This window comes from Lepus europaeus, chromosome 4, assembly GCF_033115175.1.
Source record: "Lepus europaeus isolate LE1 chromosome 4, mLepTim1.pri, whole genome shotgun sequence".
In the NCBI taxonomy this organism is placed as follows: Eukaryota; Metazoa; Chordata; class Mammalia; order Lagomorpha; family Leporidae; genus Lepus; species Lepus europaeus.
In genome coordinates this window covers 30,634,626-30,649,080 of record NC_084830.1, presented here as the reverse complement: position 1 = coordinate 30,649,080, position 14,455 = coordinate 30,634,626, and the positions used below count along the sequence as shown (strand labels likewise).

The 14,455-nt window shown below is 36.0% G+C and overlaps 1 protein-coding gene across 2 annotated transcripts in view; it reads right to left on the bottom strand.

Moving 5' to 3' along the window:
• Positions 1-14,455, bottom strand: part of CSMD3 (CUB and Sushi multiple domains 3) — a 1,267,615-nt gene that overhangs the window by 55,500 nt on the left and 1,197,660 nt on the right. For both annotated transcript variants that reach the window (XM_062189471.1, XM_062189472.1), the window contains 3 exons: positions 13,631-13,804; positions 10,539-10,721; positions 4,287-4,463 (listed from right to left, as the gene is read on the bottom strand). In XM_062189471.1, coding sequence (XP_062045455.1) covers positions 4,287-4,463; positions 10,539-10,721; positions 13,631-13,804 — 534 coding nt within the window. The remainder of the gene's footprint in view (positions 1-4,286; positions 4,464-10,538; positions 10,722-13,630; positions 13,805-14,455) is intronic.

Here is a 14,455-nt window from a genome sequence, read left to right as displayed (position 1 = left end):
TGTTTGGCATGTTGGAGATATTTGGTTTCTTCACTGTGGTGTTTTTTCTTGTTACACTATGGCTCTATATTAAGTGGACTGTCTGCTTTCAGTGGAGCCTTAGAGGCTTGAGATGAGTGTGGACTGAGAGCTGTGTTTGGTTCCTCAGGGTTGAGGGTGTGTCAAGGATGACACTCCCAGGTTAGGTGTGGTAAATCTCTCTTTCTTTTTTTGATTTAAAAGGGAAGTAATTCCGCACAGCTGAACGTAATTGGAGGTAGTTAGCAGGCAAATGATATACCCTCAGGAGCCAGAGATCGGAAGCTCTTTCCCAAGGACCACACAGGGAATCTCTGCTGCCCTCAGTGTGGGCTCCAATTCTCCTGCAGTCTCCCACTGGGTTGCCAAGTTAGATGCTAATCTCCTGTTATTTCACCCCTCCCCACAGAGTCAGGTTTTTCTGCTAGGCTCAGGGCTGGTGCAGACCTGAGGTCGCCCTGCTTATGACGTATGTCCAAAATGGCGCCTGCTCTGTCTTGCTCGCCTGTGAGAGGTTGAGCGGAGAGAGAGAAACTTGTGTCCGTATCAGTCACTTTTTTTATTTTTTTTTTCTCTCTCTTCTAGTTAGCCTGGTGAACTTTTCCCCACGGAGTTTCAAGCCTCGTTCCCTCTAGCCTCCTCTTTCCGTTTGCCTGCTGGTATCTCGGGCTATGGAGGTTCGGCTCACCTCGCGTTCCAGCGCTGGTGCGTTGAGTCTGCCGCTGGTGTCCCGAACTTGGGCTCCCACGCTCTCCACGCAGGTCCACTGTGAATCACTAGTTCCGGAAGAGTTTCCTCTGCTGTTTCATCCCCTACTCTTCCTTGACACTGCAGTATCTCCACTTATATTAAACTTTCTCTCCCCCCGGACTAAGTGTGCTTCCTGCCTATTCCGCCATCTTGCCTGGACCCCCAGCACCAATGTTATATCTTAATGTTAGCCGTCGCAAAGCACACCTGACACCGGAGTAAGGGAAAGGGTTTATTGGGGAACACCCTACAGACTGGAGTGAAGGGGCGGCAAAGGAAAAAGAGGAGACTGTAAGAGAGAGAGACAGAGAGGAGGGAGAAGAGAGGCCAAGAGGGCAGGGAGCAGAGCCAAGAGCTCACATCCACAATTCTAAAAGTAGATGGTTCAACTGGAACCCATGGACTACTTTTACTGCTGATATTGCTTGCTACTGCTGCTGCCACCCATGAGTCTGACATCCAAAAGATTCTGATCATAAAGTTACAGAGAAATACCACTAATGCCATCCCATGGCACAGCTATGAACTTGATTGAAACCTGATTTAAGCAACAGTCTCTAACACCTATAAAGTGATAATTGCCTTGAGGAAGTTCTGTAATCCTAAAAATATCTATTTGAAAATTTCTGGGCCGGCACCGTGACTCAATAGGCTAATCCTCCGCCTAGCGGTGCCAGCACACCGGGTTCTAGTCCCGGTCAGGGCACCTGATTCTGTCCCGGTTGCCCCTTTTCCAGGCCAGCTCTCTGCTGTGGCCCAGGAGTGCAGTGGAGGATGGCCCAAGTGCTTGGGCCCTGCACCCCATAGGAGACCAGGAGAAGCACCTGGCTCCTGCCTTCGGATCAGCGCAGTGCGCCAGCAGCAGCGCGCCAGCCACGGTGTCCATTGGAGGGTAAACCAATGGCAAAAGGAAGACCTTTCTCTCTGTCTCTCTCTCTCACTGTCCACTCTGCCTGTCAAAAAAAAAAAAAAGAAAATTTCTGAAAAGAGATACTTATAAATATGGACAGAGAATAAAAGATAACTTCTACCTGAAGTTTATCTGGTAACTGCCCTCTCCCAATCCCAGCCCCCATCAAAACAAAACAAAGCAAAGCAAAACAAAACAAAACAAAAAGACAAAAGAAAAAAGGCCTGGATACAGGGGGAAGAAATAAAAGCTGAAATAACAGTCCATAATTGGATACAATTGGAAAACCAAATTTTACTAAAATAATTTATTCAACCAACAGAAAATCAAATTATCGTTCATATCTCCATAACACATTTTAAATTAATTTGAACATTTCTTGATATGCAGCACTTGAAAAATCTTCATTGTCTTAATAGGCACAGAGCCTGAAATCACAGTAGCACCTAGAGACTGTCTTGAATTTACATAAGACACATCATGTGCTTTAGGGGAGCTTCCAAATGTAAAGTAGAGGATCAACATGTATGTCTCACATTAAACATTAACATGATTATCTTGTCTAAGTGTTCAATGATCACAGTGCCCATGGACCTAAAATATTCCCATATGAACACTGAGCCAAATAATAACAAATTAAAATTAAATTAAATATGTGGCACTTTTACTCATCTTGATAAAACAGAATCCCATGGACATTTGCACTGATTATAATAATTAATGCAATCCAGTATAGATCAAAACAATGTCTCCAGTAATTAAGAAAAACTGTACAACAGCCACTGAAGGAATGACCACTCTTCCTTTGATTTTCTATGGTCAATGTTTAAACCTAATAAAAATGAAGTGCATCTGAAAATAGATTTCCACAACCTAAATGACTCACACTCCAGCTTAAGATCCCCATTTAATTCCAATTGGCTGACTCCAAGCCATCACTGGAAAATATTTTATTTCAGGTTTTACTGATGGATTTCATCCAAGACCTATTTTAACAGCCTCCCAGCTACAGTTTGCCTTCATCTTTGAAGAGACATAGTACACCTGGGATATCTCACCAGCACTACCACCGCACAGTAACTTTTTAGTCAAGATATTTACTACAACCAATTTTCTCCAGGAATACAGGTATGCTATTACTGTAATGGATTCCTCCTCTGAAGTGTATTCATTTGAACCAATCATTCATGCAATAAAAATACAAATGAGTGTAGAAAAAGAAAGAAGATCTGGTCTGATAGATCATTGCCCCACAAGTAGTACAAGACCCTACCTCCTCATCTAAATTTCTGGGAAATGTTTGGTCAGTCAAGGGCCATTCCATTGCTGACACAGTCTACAAACAACTACTGAACAGTGTATAAAAAACCATTGAACTCTTCATCATGACATTAAATTAAGCTCTATGCCTCTTGGTGCCCTTGAGACAACATGTCATTTATTTGTAAAAATTTTTCTTAAGCTCTTTTACGTTATTACAAATTTGTCTACTTCTAGTAAGTCTTCCTATAAGAACCAATAATCTGCCACATTGTAACATAAAAAGTTTGCTTTGCTAAAGAGGCTTTGGCAACTCCCTCTGATGACTTCTATAGTTTTGAGGTTTCCTACTTAACTCTGTTTTTAAAAATTTCATGATTTATAAGATGCCACTGCAGTAATTTATTTTTTGAAATAGATTTTATCATTTAAAGAAATTTTAGGTTTATAGCAAAATTAAGCAGAAAGTATAGAATTCCAATGAAAGGGTAATTAAAATTGTTCATGGAAAAATGGAATTAATGTCAATTTTAGTGCAAATTTTTAAAATTCTATGCATAAATTTTTTTCATAAGATACATTTTCTGTGAACCTTTTGAGAACCGATTTCATACTGCATGTTCCCCTTTGTAAACCTTTCCTCACTGTCAACATTCCATACTACAGTGGCATATTTGCTACAATCAACTGCTCCACACAGACATATATGATTTCTTTCAAATAAGCATAAGCAAATAGAATTTTTCCATTGGATATTTTTATTTTTATTGTTTAAATAAATACTATATTATTTGCCATACATGGGCATTCATTTATATAATTTTAAGGATGATTAATACATTTTCAAAAATCTCTCTCAAGCAAGTGTTGTTATCAGAGTGCAGAATCTCTAAAGTACCAGGCATGTTTAACATATCAAGAGGGAAAATCAGCTAACTGGACTATACCAGTGCAAGAACACATAAATAACTTAAATGCCTTTAATAGTCAAATGTATTACTAATATGTGTTAGATTGATACAATAAAATTGCATCCTTTGTATAGTAAATTTTGATCATGGCTACCTCATTATTCTTAAAATTCTGTTACATTATGTTTAATAGTGCTGCTTTTCTTAATCTCTCTTTCCTCTGCCAGCCAAAGTAAAACCTAGGTAAACCAATTGAATCATTAAATCACTAGCGTATACTCCAACCATAATACTACTACCATCTATCAATTGTAAAGGCAACAAATACTGAAACCTTTGCTTGGCTTTATTAATGACAACTCAAACTTACACACATTCAAATACTCATGAATACTTTTATGTAAGTAATGATTTTAAAGTCTGCTGAAACAACTTACTTGTACAGTTTGGCAAACTTCCAGACCATGTCCCATTGGCTGTACACTGTCTAACTGAAGGTCCAGAAAGGATGTATCCCTCCATGCAGGAATAAATGACCGAACTAGAAAATGTTGTACCATCAATTCGAAAGACTTTCCCATTGGCTGTTGTTCCTGGGTTACCGCACTGTACAGCTATAAAACAAAATGTTTGAGTGTATATTAAAGCAAAGTAATTAGAAATCATTTCACAAAAAGTTAATGATTAAAAGATCCTTTCAAATTACCCAGAGAAGCAATAAAAATTTCTAAATTAAGCAGTGAACTATTTTTCATTAGTGGTTGAAATTTAAGACAAGTTTATGTTATTTGCTTAATTATGGAATGGAAATCATATAACAGATACTTTTAAACACCTTTGTTAGTAGCTTCAGGAAAAAATTTACAAAGTAATTACTTGAAGAATATTGCATTTGAGTATTGCAAAATCAGAGAAGGATTATCGTGATCTCTAAAAAAGCATCTAATGAAAAATTAGAAGATATGTAAAATAATGAAATGCAATATATATTACACTTGTACTTCTAAGTCGACAACTATAAGTTATACAATCAAAAATTATAACCATTTTTAACTTTAACATTTTATTCATATAATTTTATATAATTTTAATATTAAGTTAATATTTTATTTATATAAATATAGAAATGGCTTGCTTTAAAACTTTATAAACTAATTTTTGGGACAATGAATTTTAAAAATAAACTAGTAAAAATAAAGTAACTAAATTCCAGCAATGGTTTTCAATAAGTTTTCAACATATCCTAGCCTGAAATCACAAGCACAAGTCTTTATGATTAACTGTTATGTAATATGTTTATTTGTCATCAATACCATAAATTTAAAATATATTAAAAATTCTATATCAAATAAATAATGTTTTATTATAATATCAGAAGGCATTTTAGTACTCCATAGAATTTACATCTATCTTTATGAATATGAAATATGATTATATTTTAACAACTTTTCATTGATATCCCTTGCTGCACCTATGCCTTTCATTTGCAGTAGTAATGTGTATGTGCCCATGCCTGTGTAGAAAGGAAACATATATTTTTCACATTTACCACATTTACACAAAACCAGGGATTTATTGTTGCCTGTGAACAAAACTCCATTTACATTTACCACTAACTGACAAAGTCATCTCTCCTCAGAGTCATTTCCCAACAGTATCAAAATACCTAATTAAATAAAATGACAGTTAATAGTCATTGAGCAGTTATTATGTAGCAGTCACAGTCTTCCAGTGATATTTACCTCATAATACTATGAAAAGGCATTGATATTATTACCAATTATTGGTAGATATCACACAGATAGGTAATTGCAGATTGTTCATCTAGTGCAAATTTCTAGGAATGATTGTGATAGCAAATAATGAAAGCATTGGATCATATTCAGGATAGTGAATAATAAGTTTAAACAGTATATGTTTTTGAGTATTTTTGTATCAGATCTTTCACACGAAGTGTATTTTATGTTTACCTTTCTTCTGTTATTGGAGATAATTTTTATTTAAACCACTGCAATATTTTTTTCTTTTACCAAAATATTAAGTAGTCATTTCTAAAATGTCAAAAAAAAATGAAAATATAAGGAAGAAAATAAAGGTCATTTGTAAGTCCACTATTAAGGGATAACACTTGATAAAATACTTGTATGTTCATATATAATGCACATATTAATATACATTAATACAAATATAAATGGATTTTAATAGGCATTGCGCTAGAGTATATACTAATGAAATGTTAAAATTTAAAAGGAACAATAATATACATGCTATTTTAAAATGCTATTATATGTATTTATTATGGCAACATTTTTCATTAAATATTTATTTATTTATTTGAAAGAGTTACAGACAGAGGGAGAGTCAGAAAGATAAAAATCTTCCATCTGCTGGTTCACTCCCAAAATGGCCACAATGGGTGGGGCTGGGCCAGGCCAAAACGAGGAGCCTGGAACTCCATCCAGGTCTCCCATGTGAATGCAGGGACCCAAGCACTTCTGCCACATTCTGCTGTTTTCCCAGGAGCACTACCAGGGAGTTGGATCAGAAGTGGAGCAACTGGAGCTCAACCAACGCCCATATTGTGGGCAGTGGCTTAATCTGCTGCACCAAAATGCCAGCCCCCAGATTAAACTTTTTGCAGTAAAACTGTTGACTGAAGAGTTTTCCATTATGTGTAATTCATATCTTAACTAAATAATCCACTATTGATAAACATTAACTTTCACTTAATTTTTCATAATCATTAGTTATAATAATATATTAACATATAAACTCTATATATGTCCAATTTTAAGAAATATCTAAAAGCAGAAGTTCTAGATAATTTTAACTTTTATATATTATCTTTAAAAGTTTTGAATTTTATTACCTTAGAGTCACTATCAATATTATAACAAGATACACTTGTATAAAAAGCGCAAGAGGTTTCTTGTTTTCACATATTCTGTATGACATGATTGGTCATCAGTTTTAAAAATTATGTTGGTTTGTCAAAAATGCTTCATTCGTTAAATTTGCATTTCTCTGCTTATTAATTAAATTGTCATCTTAATATATTATTTGATTTTTTTTACATGTGCTTTCCTCATTACATTCTGGGGAATCTTTTGTGTTTTATTATAAATTATTAAGTAATGGAGCAATAATGTAAAACTTTTATAACAAACAATAAATATTACTAACTTGACAATTTTGCTCTATTATCATTTTTATATACTTGATACTTTCTTTCAAATAAATATCATTTCCCAAGGTTCTAATAGAGGACTCACTTTTGAATTTGTTTAACTATATTTTATGCCATGCATTTTTTCATATTGCTTCATTGTATTTATGCTAATTTATTCTTTACTATACACAAATTAGATAAAATAATTACTTATGTAATATTTCCTAGTGTAATATTATTGCCAATTATTACTAGTTATAAATAACATTTCATTTTCAAGATAGAGTATATTATTTACATTTTTATTTTCTTCAGGAAAAAATTCCTAAGAAGTAGAATAATGAACTAAAAATATAGATAGGTCCTATGAGTCTTTATGCATTTTGTCAAATTTTCCTCATAACAATAAACATCATCTGGAACTAATAGAGTTCCAGTTTGCAATTTATCAGAATCTTTTAAAGATATATTTATTTAGTTATAAAATGGGAAAGAGAGGCAGGGGTTGGGAGAGATGGGGAGGGAGAGAGAGAGAGAGAATCTTCCACAGGCTTGTTCACTCCTCAAATTGCCACAACTGAAAGTCTGGATCAGGCTGAACTCAGGAACTGGGAACCAATGCTAGTCGCTCACCTGGGTGGTGGGGACTAAGTACTATGCCATTACCTACTTCCTTCCAGGATATGCATTAACCAGAAGCTGGATCAAAGTGGAGCCAGGACTCCAACCCAGGCACTCTGACATAGTATGCAGGTATCCCAAGCAGCATCCTAATCATCTCACCAAAAGCCCACACACATATAATACATCCCTTTAACCAATTTTCTGTAACTTATCAATCTAAATGTCTGCTACAATATGAACAATTTTTGACCGGGTCTGAACAATTATACAGCATTAAGTGGGGAAGAGGACCACCAGTACACACAGGTTAGGAGTAGAGCCATTGGTGGTAGAGTAGAGGTTATGATTACAAAGGAATGAAGCCCAAGTGCGCTAGACAGGGTCTAGAATAAAGGACAGAGTCATTATTAGAGGAGCTAAGAAAGGTGCTGTCTAAGCTACAATTAAGTTTTCTGATTGAGAGGCAAATAGAACCTGACAGAAGGGGCTTGATAATAATCTGGTGGGCTTTAGGCCTTGTAAGTTAAGAGGCCCAGACCTATCTATCTCTTCACATGGGGTATATCCTAAGGGAGGTGTGAACCTCCTAGGGGAAGGCACTCTGTTGACTTTCATTACTTGGCTGGCCTGGGAGGAGAGCTGGCCAGGTAAAGGCAGGGAGCATTTCTAACAAGAAATTTGCAGTTCTGCCTTCAATGCTGCTGACCCTACGTGGCCGTCCCCTCAGCTGCAGTGGTCACTTTGGAAGCTGGGCTGAGGGAAGGGCTTTTCAGCTTAGAGCCAGTAAGATTTGTGGCTCTGACCTGGGCATCCTTCGACTCCAGGGCAGGTCCATTTCCAGTGATCCAACTCTTGGCTGGCAGAGTTGCCAGGGCTCTTCATAGCTGACTTCTGCTGAAGCCCAGGGTTACCACATTGAAAGCCACTGCAGTGGACTGGCCTGTTGGGTCTCCTTGAGGGCAGATCACTGTACAGATCAGCCATTAATAGGCCTGCCACCCCTTGCTTCTGATGCCTAGCTTTCTTTTCCTCCTGATTTTTGTTAAAGCAGACCAGAGGATGCAAGTCAAGGAAGTGCCCGTGTCCCATCTCTAATCTTCGGTGGCCTGAACTACAAGTCTATAGTCACAGGCATGTTCTGTAGTAGTTTTTCTAAGGTAGACAATGCCCATAAGGAGAATTATATTCTCACTTTAAAACTTTCTTTCCCTTTGGTCTGAAAGGGAGGTTTTTTCTACTTACTGTTTACTGTACTGATGGCGAAGTAAATCTATCTATGAGATTATTATTTAAGCTCTTATTTTGGCTATGCTATTACAGAAAAATATTAGTCATCTCTTTTATAAGGTCTAAAGATTAAATTGTGCGTCCTACAGATTCCTTCATAATAGAATTAGATTCCTACCTTGAAGAGAATAGAGAAATGAAAGAACAAGTTGGGCTTAGAATAGAGAAATGAGGGAGCAAGTCCTAGATCGCTTGCTGACAATAGCAATATTACATGAATACTTAGCAAACCGTTTCAACCATTAGATAACAACTTAAGAAAACATTTACCAGAAGGTCCAATGTCTTCTATAAATTTTAAGAATCATGTATTTGGAAAGACCTCTTAAATATTTAACACGGTGTAGTTTGTTTAACCAGTAAACTTAAAGCACAACCATCTAAAATGTTTTTAGTTTCTTTCTACCAACAAGTATAAAACATATGATGCAGAGATTCAGGTCACATGAATTAAAATGTATCTTTGATTAAATTTAGCAGCTTAAATTTATGGACAATCTTATCTATAAGCCAATTAAAATTCTTAATAAAGTTTTCCCATGTGAACATAAAATATGTACACACATATAACATAGCATAATAGACCAATATAGCAATTTTAATAATAGCTTTTAAAATCTTTAACTCTTTTTGTAGATTGCCAATTGATTTGAATTGCTTTTTGTTTTTAGTAACCTCAGTTAACCATACTTTCTCTCAGTTGGTACTGTTAATACATCATTAGTTTCATCTGTTTACAGAGCCATCCCAAAGTACTGAATACAATAGAAGTGGCTGGAAAAAGTCCATAGGAACCTATAGGAGGACAGCTAAACACAGAACCAACAACGCTTTAGTTTTATGAGCAGCAAATCATACCTGGTCAATGCCACTCTTAGGATCATTGGTTACTATCCTCACCCTGTCTTTTATGACCTTGTCTAAATATGATCAGAGTCGGCAAACTTGGAAGGCTTCCATAGCCTTGGCAACTCATGATGAGAGCCTAGGGTGGTTACTGGTGCCATAAACTAGAGTGTCAATTTGTTGGGTCAACAACAGGAGTCACTGTGCACTTGCTCCTCATGTGGGATCTCTGTCCTTAATGTGCTGTACATTTTGATTTAATGCTATAACTAGTACTCAAACAGTATTTTTCACTTTTTGTTGCTATGTGGGGGCAAACTATTGAAATCTTTACTTAATATATACTAAATTGATCTTCTGTATATAAAGAGAATTGAAAATGAATCTTGATGTGAATGGAAGGGGAGAGGGAGCGGGAGAGGGGAGGGTTGCAGGTGTGAGGGAAGTTATGGGAGGGGGAAGCCATTGTAATCCATAAGCTGTACTTTGGAAATTTATATTCATTAAATAAAAGTTAAAAAATAAAAAAAAAACTGAAAAAAAACAATATGAACAATTTTTATATACAATCACTGAGATTTTTTAAAACATAACTTTTAGTTGTCATAGTTCTCTTTTAGAGCGATACTGAAATACCACTGCTTTTATTCCATGATTGAGATGAAACAAAGCCAGGAGTAATTTTCCAAGTAGTAACCAATCAATTATAAATACATATTAAATCCAAGCACTTGTAATATACTTAGTTTCTGGTTGAGATTACCTTTGCATTCTGGTTGCCTTCCAGTCCAGCTGCCATTGGCTAGACATGTTCTTTGTTCTGAGCCATGAAGGTTGTAACCAGTATCACAAGCAAAATGTACAGTACTTTTAGTTCTGAAATCACTCTCTTGTCTAGAGCCATGACCAGGAGTGCCTGGATCCCCACAAGTACCAGTGGCATCACCTACAATGAAATACATTTAAAGTTAATGTATGTCAGTTAAGCATTATGAAGTCAAGGTTTGGGTGAACTATCTGGTAGGCATTTGTTTTGGGGTATCTTATATTTTACCATGATATCAATATTCCTATTTCCATTCTGACTGCAGTCATAAGAAGAAAAAGCTTAACTAAAAAAAAAAATAGTTGCAGAGTATGGTGTCCACTGATATCTGAAGACAATAAATAGGTTAAGAACATTTCATTAGTATTCCTAGAGCCTAGAATATAACCAACCTAATTGGAAATTTATAACCCACAGTTCTATGGACTCAAATACTCTGGACTTACAAAACTAAAATTAAACAACTGAATGAATATTTTGCATGTTTCCTTCTAGGAATTTCATATGAACTGACAATATTTTTAAACTAAAAATGTGGTGTACCAAGACATGTAAATACTGCAGTATGGTTTTCCTATAGCATAAAACTTCTCGTAATTTTCTCTAGTAATGCCTATTAATAAAAAAAGATGAATGAACTGTTTCTCATATATGAAAAAATTAATACGAAATCTTTCCCGATATGCTAATAACTAAGTTATATCTTTTTGGTTTCCATGTTAAGGATTTACTCAGGGGCCAATACTATGGCACAGCGGGTTAACGCCCTGGCCTGAAGCACCAGCATGCCATATGGGCGCCAGTTCGAGTCCTGGCTGCTCCACTTCCAATCCAGCTCTGCTTTGGCCTGGGAAAGAAGTAGAAGATGGCCCAAGTCCTTGGGCCCTTGCACCCACGTGGGAATCCCAGAAGAAGCTCCTGGCTCCTGACTTCGGATTGGCACATCTCCAGCCATTTTGGCCAATTGGGGACTGAACCAGCAGATGGAAGACTTCTCTCTCTCTCTCTCTGCCTCTTCTTCTCTCTCTGTGTAACTCTGACTCTCAAATAAATAAAATAAATCTATTAAAAGAAGAAAATGTTCTCTTTCTACATGCCTTTGGAAATGCCCTATGTATTTGCAATCTATAAATATTTACCTTCTCATTTTCATGCGATGTAATATTAATAACCACTCAAATTTTAGATTAGTATTTCACATTTAGGTATTTGTGTGCATTTTTTTTTCAGTAGTAGTTTTCTAACAAGTTGGTGTGTAATGTGTTTATGTATAACCAATTCACTGAGGGTTACTCTACTATGAGTTACTGCAAAGTGAAACAATTATTCCCATGAAAATTAGTTTCATAGTCACATTTAAAAGTAGATTTAAAATTTCCAGGTAGTGATGTCATAGGGATTAACTACTAGTGAAAAGAAGATCCAGAGACTAAGTAACCATTTCACAACTTTCACAAATAAAGGGAAAACATTGTAAAGCAACTCATACTAAGCCATCAGTATGATATTCACAGAAACAAAATAATAAGAAAAGAAAATCTATAATTGAAAAGAACAGAGGAAAAAGAAGCATAATATCTACTTTGTGGGTAAAATAAAACAGTATCAATTGGGGAATCTTCCTAGCTTTCTCCCTAGAATCTAAAATAAAGTTGGTGTTTTTGAATAAAAGCAGTAGCTTAAACATCTCAAAGGAAAAATATAAAATACACACTAGGTGAACAAATTATCAATTACATATAACTTTAATATTTTTATTCAAATTTTACTCAATTAATGTAAAGACTCAAGAGTTATATGTTGATTATTATTAATAGAATGCACAGATAAATAATTTAACTTATTTATTTGTTTGTTTGTTTGTTTTTTGACAGGCAGAGTGGACAGTGAGAGAGAGAGAGACAGAGAGAAAGGTCTTCCTTTTTCCGTAGGTTCACCCCCCAATGGCCACTGTGGCTGGCAAGCTGTGGCTGGCGTACCGTGCTGATCTGAAACCTGAGCCAGGTGCTTCTCCTGGTCTCCCATGCGGGTGCAGGGGCCCAAGCACTTGGGCCATCCTCCACTGCACTCACGGGCCACAGCAGAGAGCTGGACTGGAAGAGGAGCAACCAGGACAGAATCCGGCGCCCCGACCGGGACTAGAACCTGGTGTGCCGGCGCTGCAGGCAGAGGATTATCCTATTGAGCCGTGGTGCCGGCCACATTAGTTTAATTTAAAACATTTAGGATTTTATTTTCAACTTATGCCATTAAGTAACCAATTGCTTATTAGGTTAATAGAACTTAACTTGGGAAAAATCATTGTCTTTTGGGAAAAATAATATTTCATGTCTGTTAAAATGGAATAGGTCTTTAGATTGAGTAATTCCAACATTTTAATGAACCAAAGTACTTCACTTAATGTGCCATCCTAAAACCAAATGATTTTCAAATTTACACATCACAGTTAAAAATATACACCTGTAATTAATTGTCTACAAAAATCAGTGTCAATTTGCAATCTGGATTTATATTACCTTAGAAATAGTCCAATTAATGTGTAGGCAATTTTCCAGCTTACTTCATCAAAATAAAAAAAAAACAACTTTATTTTGTTTGAAAGGAGTAGAGAAGAGAAAAAAAGAGAGATAGGGAGAGAAGGAGAGTGAAGAGTGAGAGACAAGAGAGATTCCATCTGCTGGTTTACTGCCCAAATGCCTAAAGTAGCCAGCATGTGGCCAGGCCAAAGTCAGAAGTCAAGAACATAATTTAGGGTTTCCCACATGGGTGGCAGAAGCAAAAGTACACTAGCCATCACCTGCTGCATTCCAGAATGCACATGAGCAGGAAGCCAGCGTTGGAATCGGAGCCAGGAATCAAAACCAGGCACTCTCATATGGGATGGAGGTATTCTGTTCTGCAAAACAACTGATGCTCTTGGGTTTTTAGATTTCAACTTATTGTTTTATGAATTTAGATTGTTTTGTGTATATATTTCTGAAAATGTTAATATCATAATTTCTAAAAGGCACTGATTTTCCAAGTATTACCTGAACAATGAGGTTGTGATCCACTCCAATGGCCATTTAATTGGCAAGTCCTTGATGACTGGCCTAGAAGGGAACGCTTTCCTGTGCAGGAATAGTGAACAGTAGACCCAAAAGTATACTTCTCGCCGGACAGGACTGCATTAGGAGGAACGCCAGGGTGTCCACAGTCAATCACTACAATACATAATTATTGAATATAAAATTTTTTTATATCTCCTATCGAACAACCTGAACCAAATTGTTAATGAAGTGACATACAATAAATCAGAATTTTCTGCTTCAACATCTAAAACCTATAGAAATCAAATATTATCATGATTAAATTAGCTTTCTAAAGATAAAATGGAGTTTGTAGTTATAGGAACTATTCTGTTAACACACTTATCCTGAGGGTTGAGTACTACAGAAATATTGGAAGGCTAACATAAAAATGATTAATTATAACATGTCTGTACATAGTGTGAGTGGTGAGTACGAGTCCATTTGCATTTGATTGAAGTGTGTATATGCCTGGACCAGATGTACAAGTCAGAGAGATAAGTGATACTAAATATGGACAAAGGAAGTCATGTAAGATTCAAAATGAGGTCATAATTCATATTAGTTAAGATATGGTATCAACCCAGATGTCCATCAACTGACCAACTGTTGAATGGATAAATAAAATGTACAGATATATATACATTCTGAAAAATTTCTCAGTCATAAACATGAATTAAATCTTGTCTTTTGCAGCAAAATGAATGCAACGGGAAACCATTATGCTTAGTGAAATAATCCAGTCTCAAAAATCAAATATTATATGTTTTTCTGATATGTGAAATT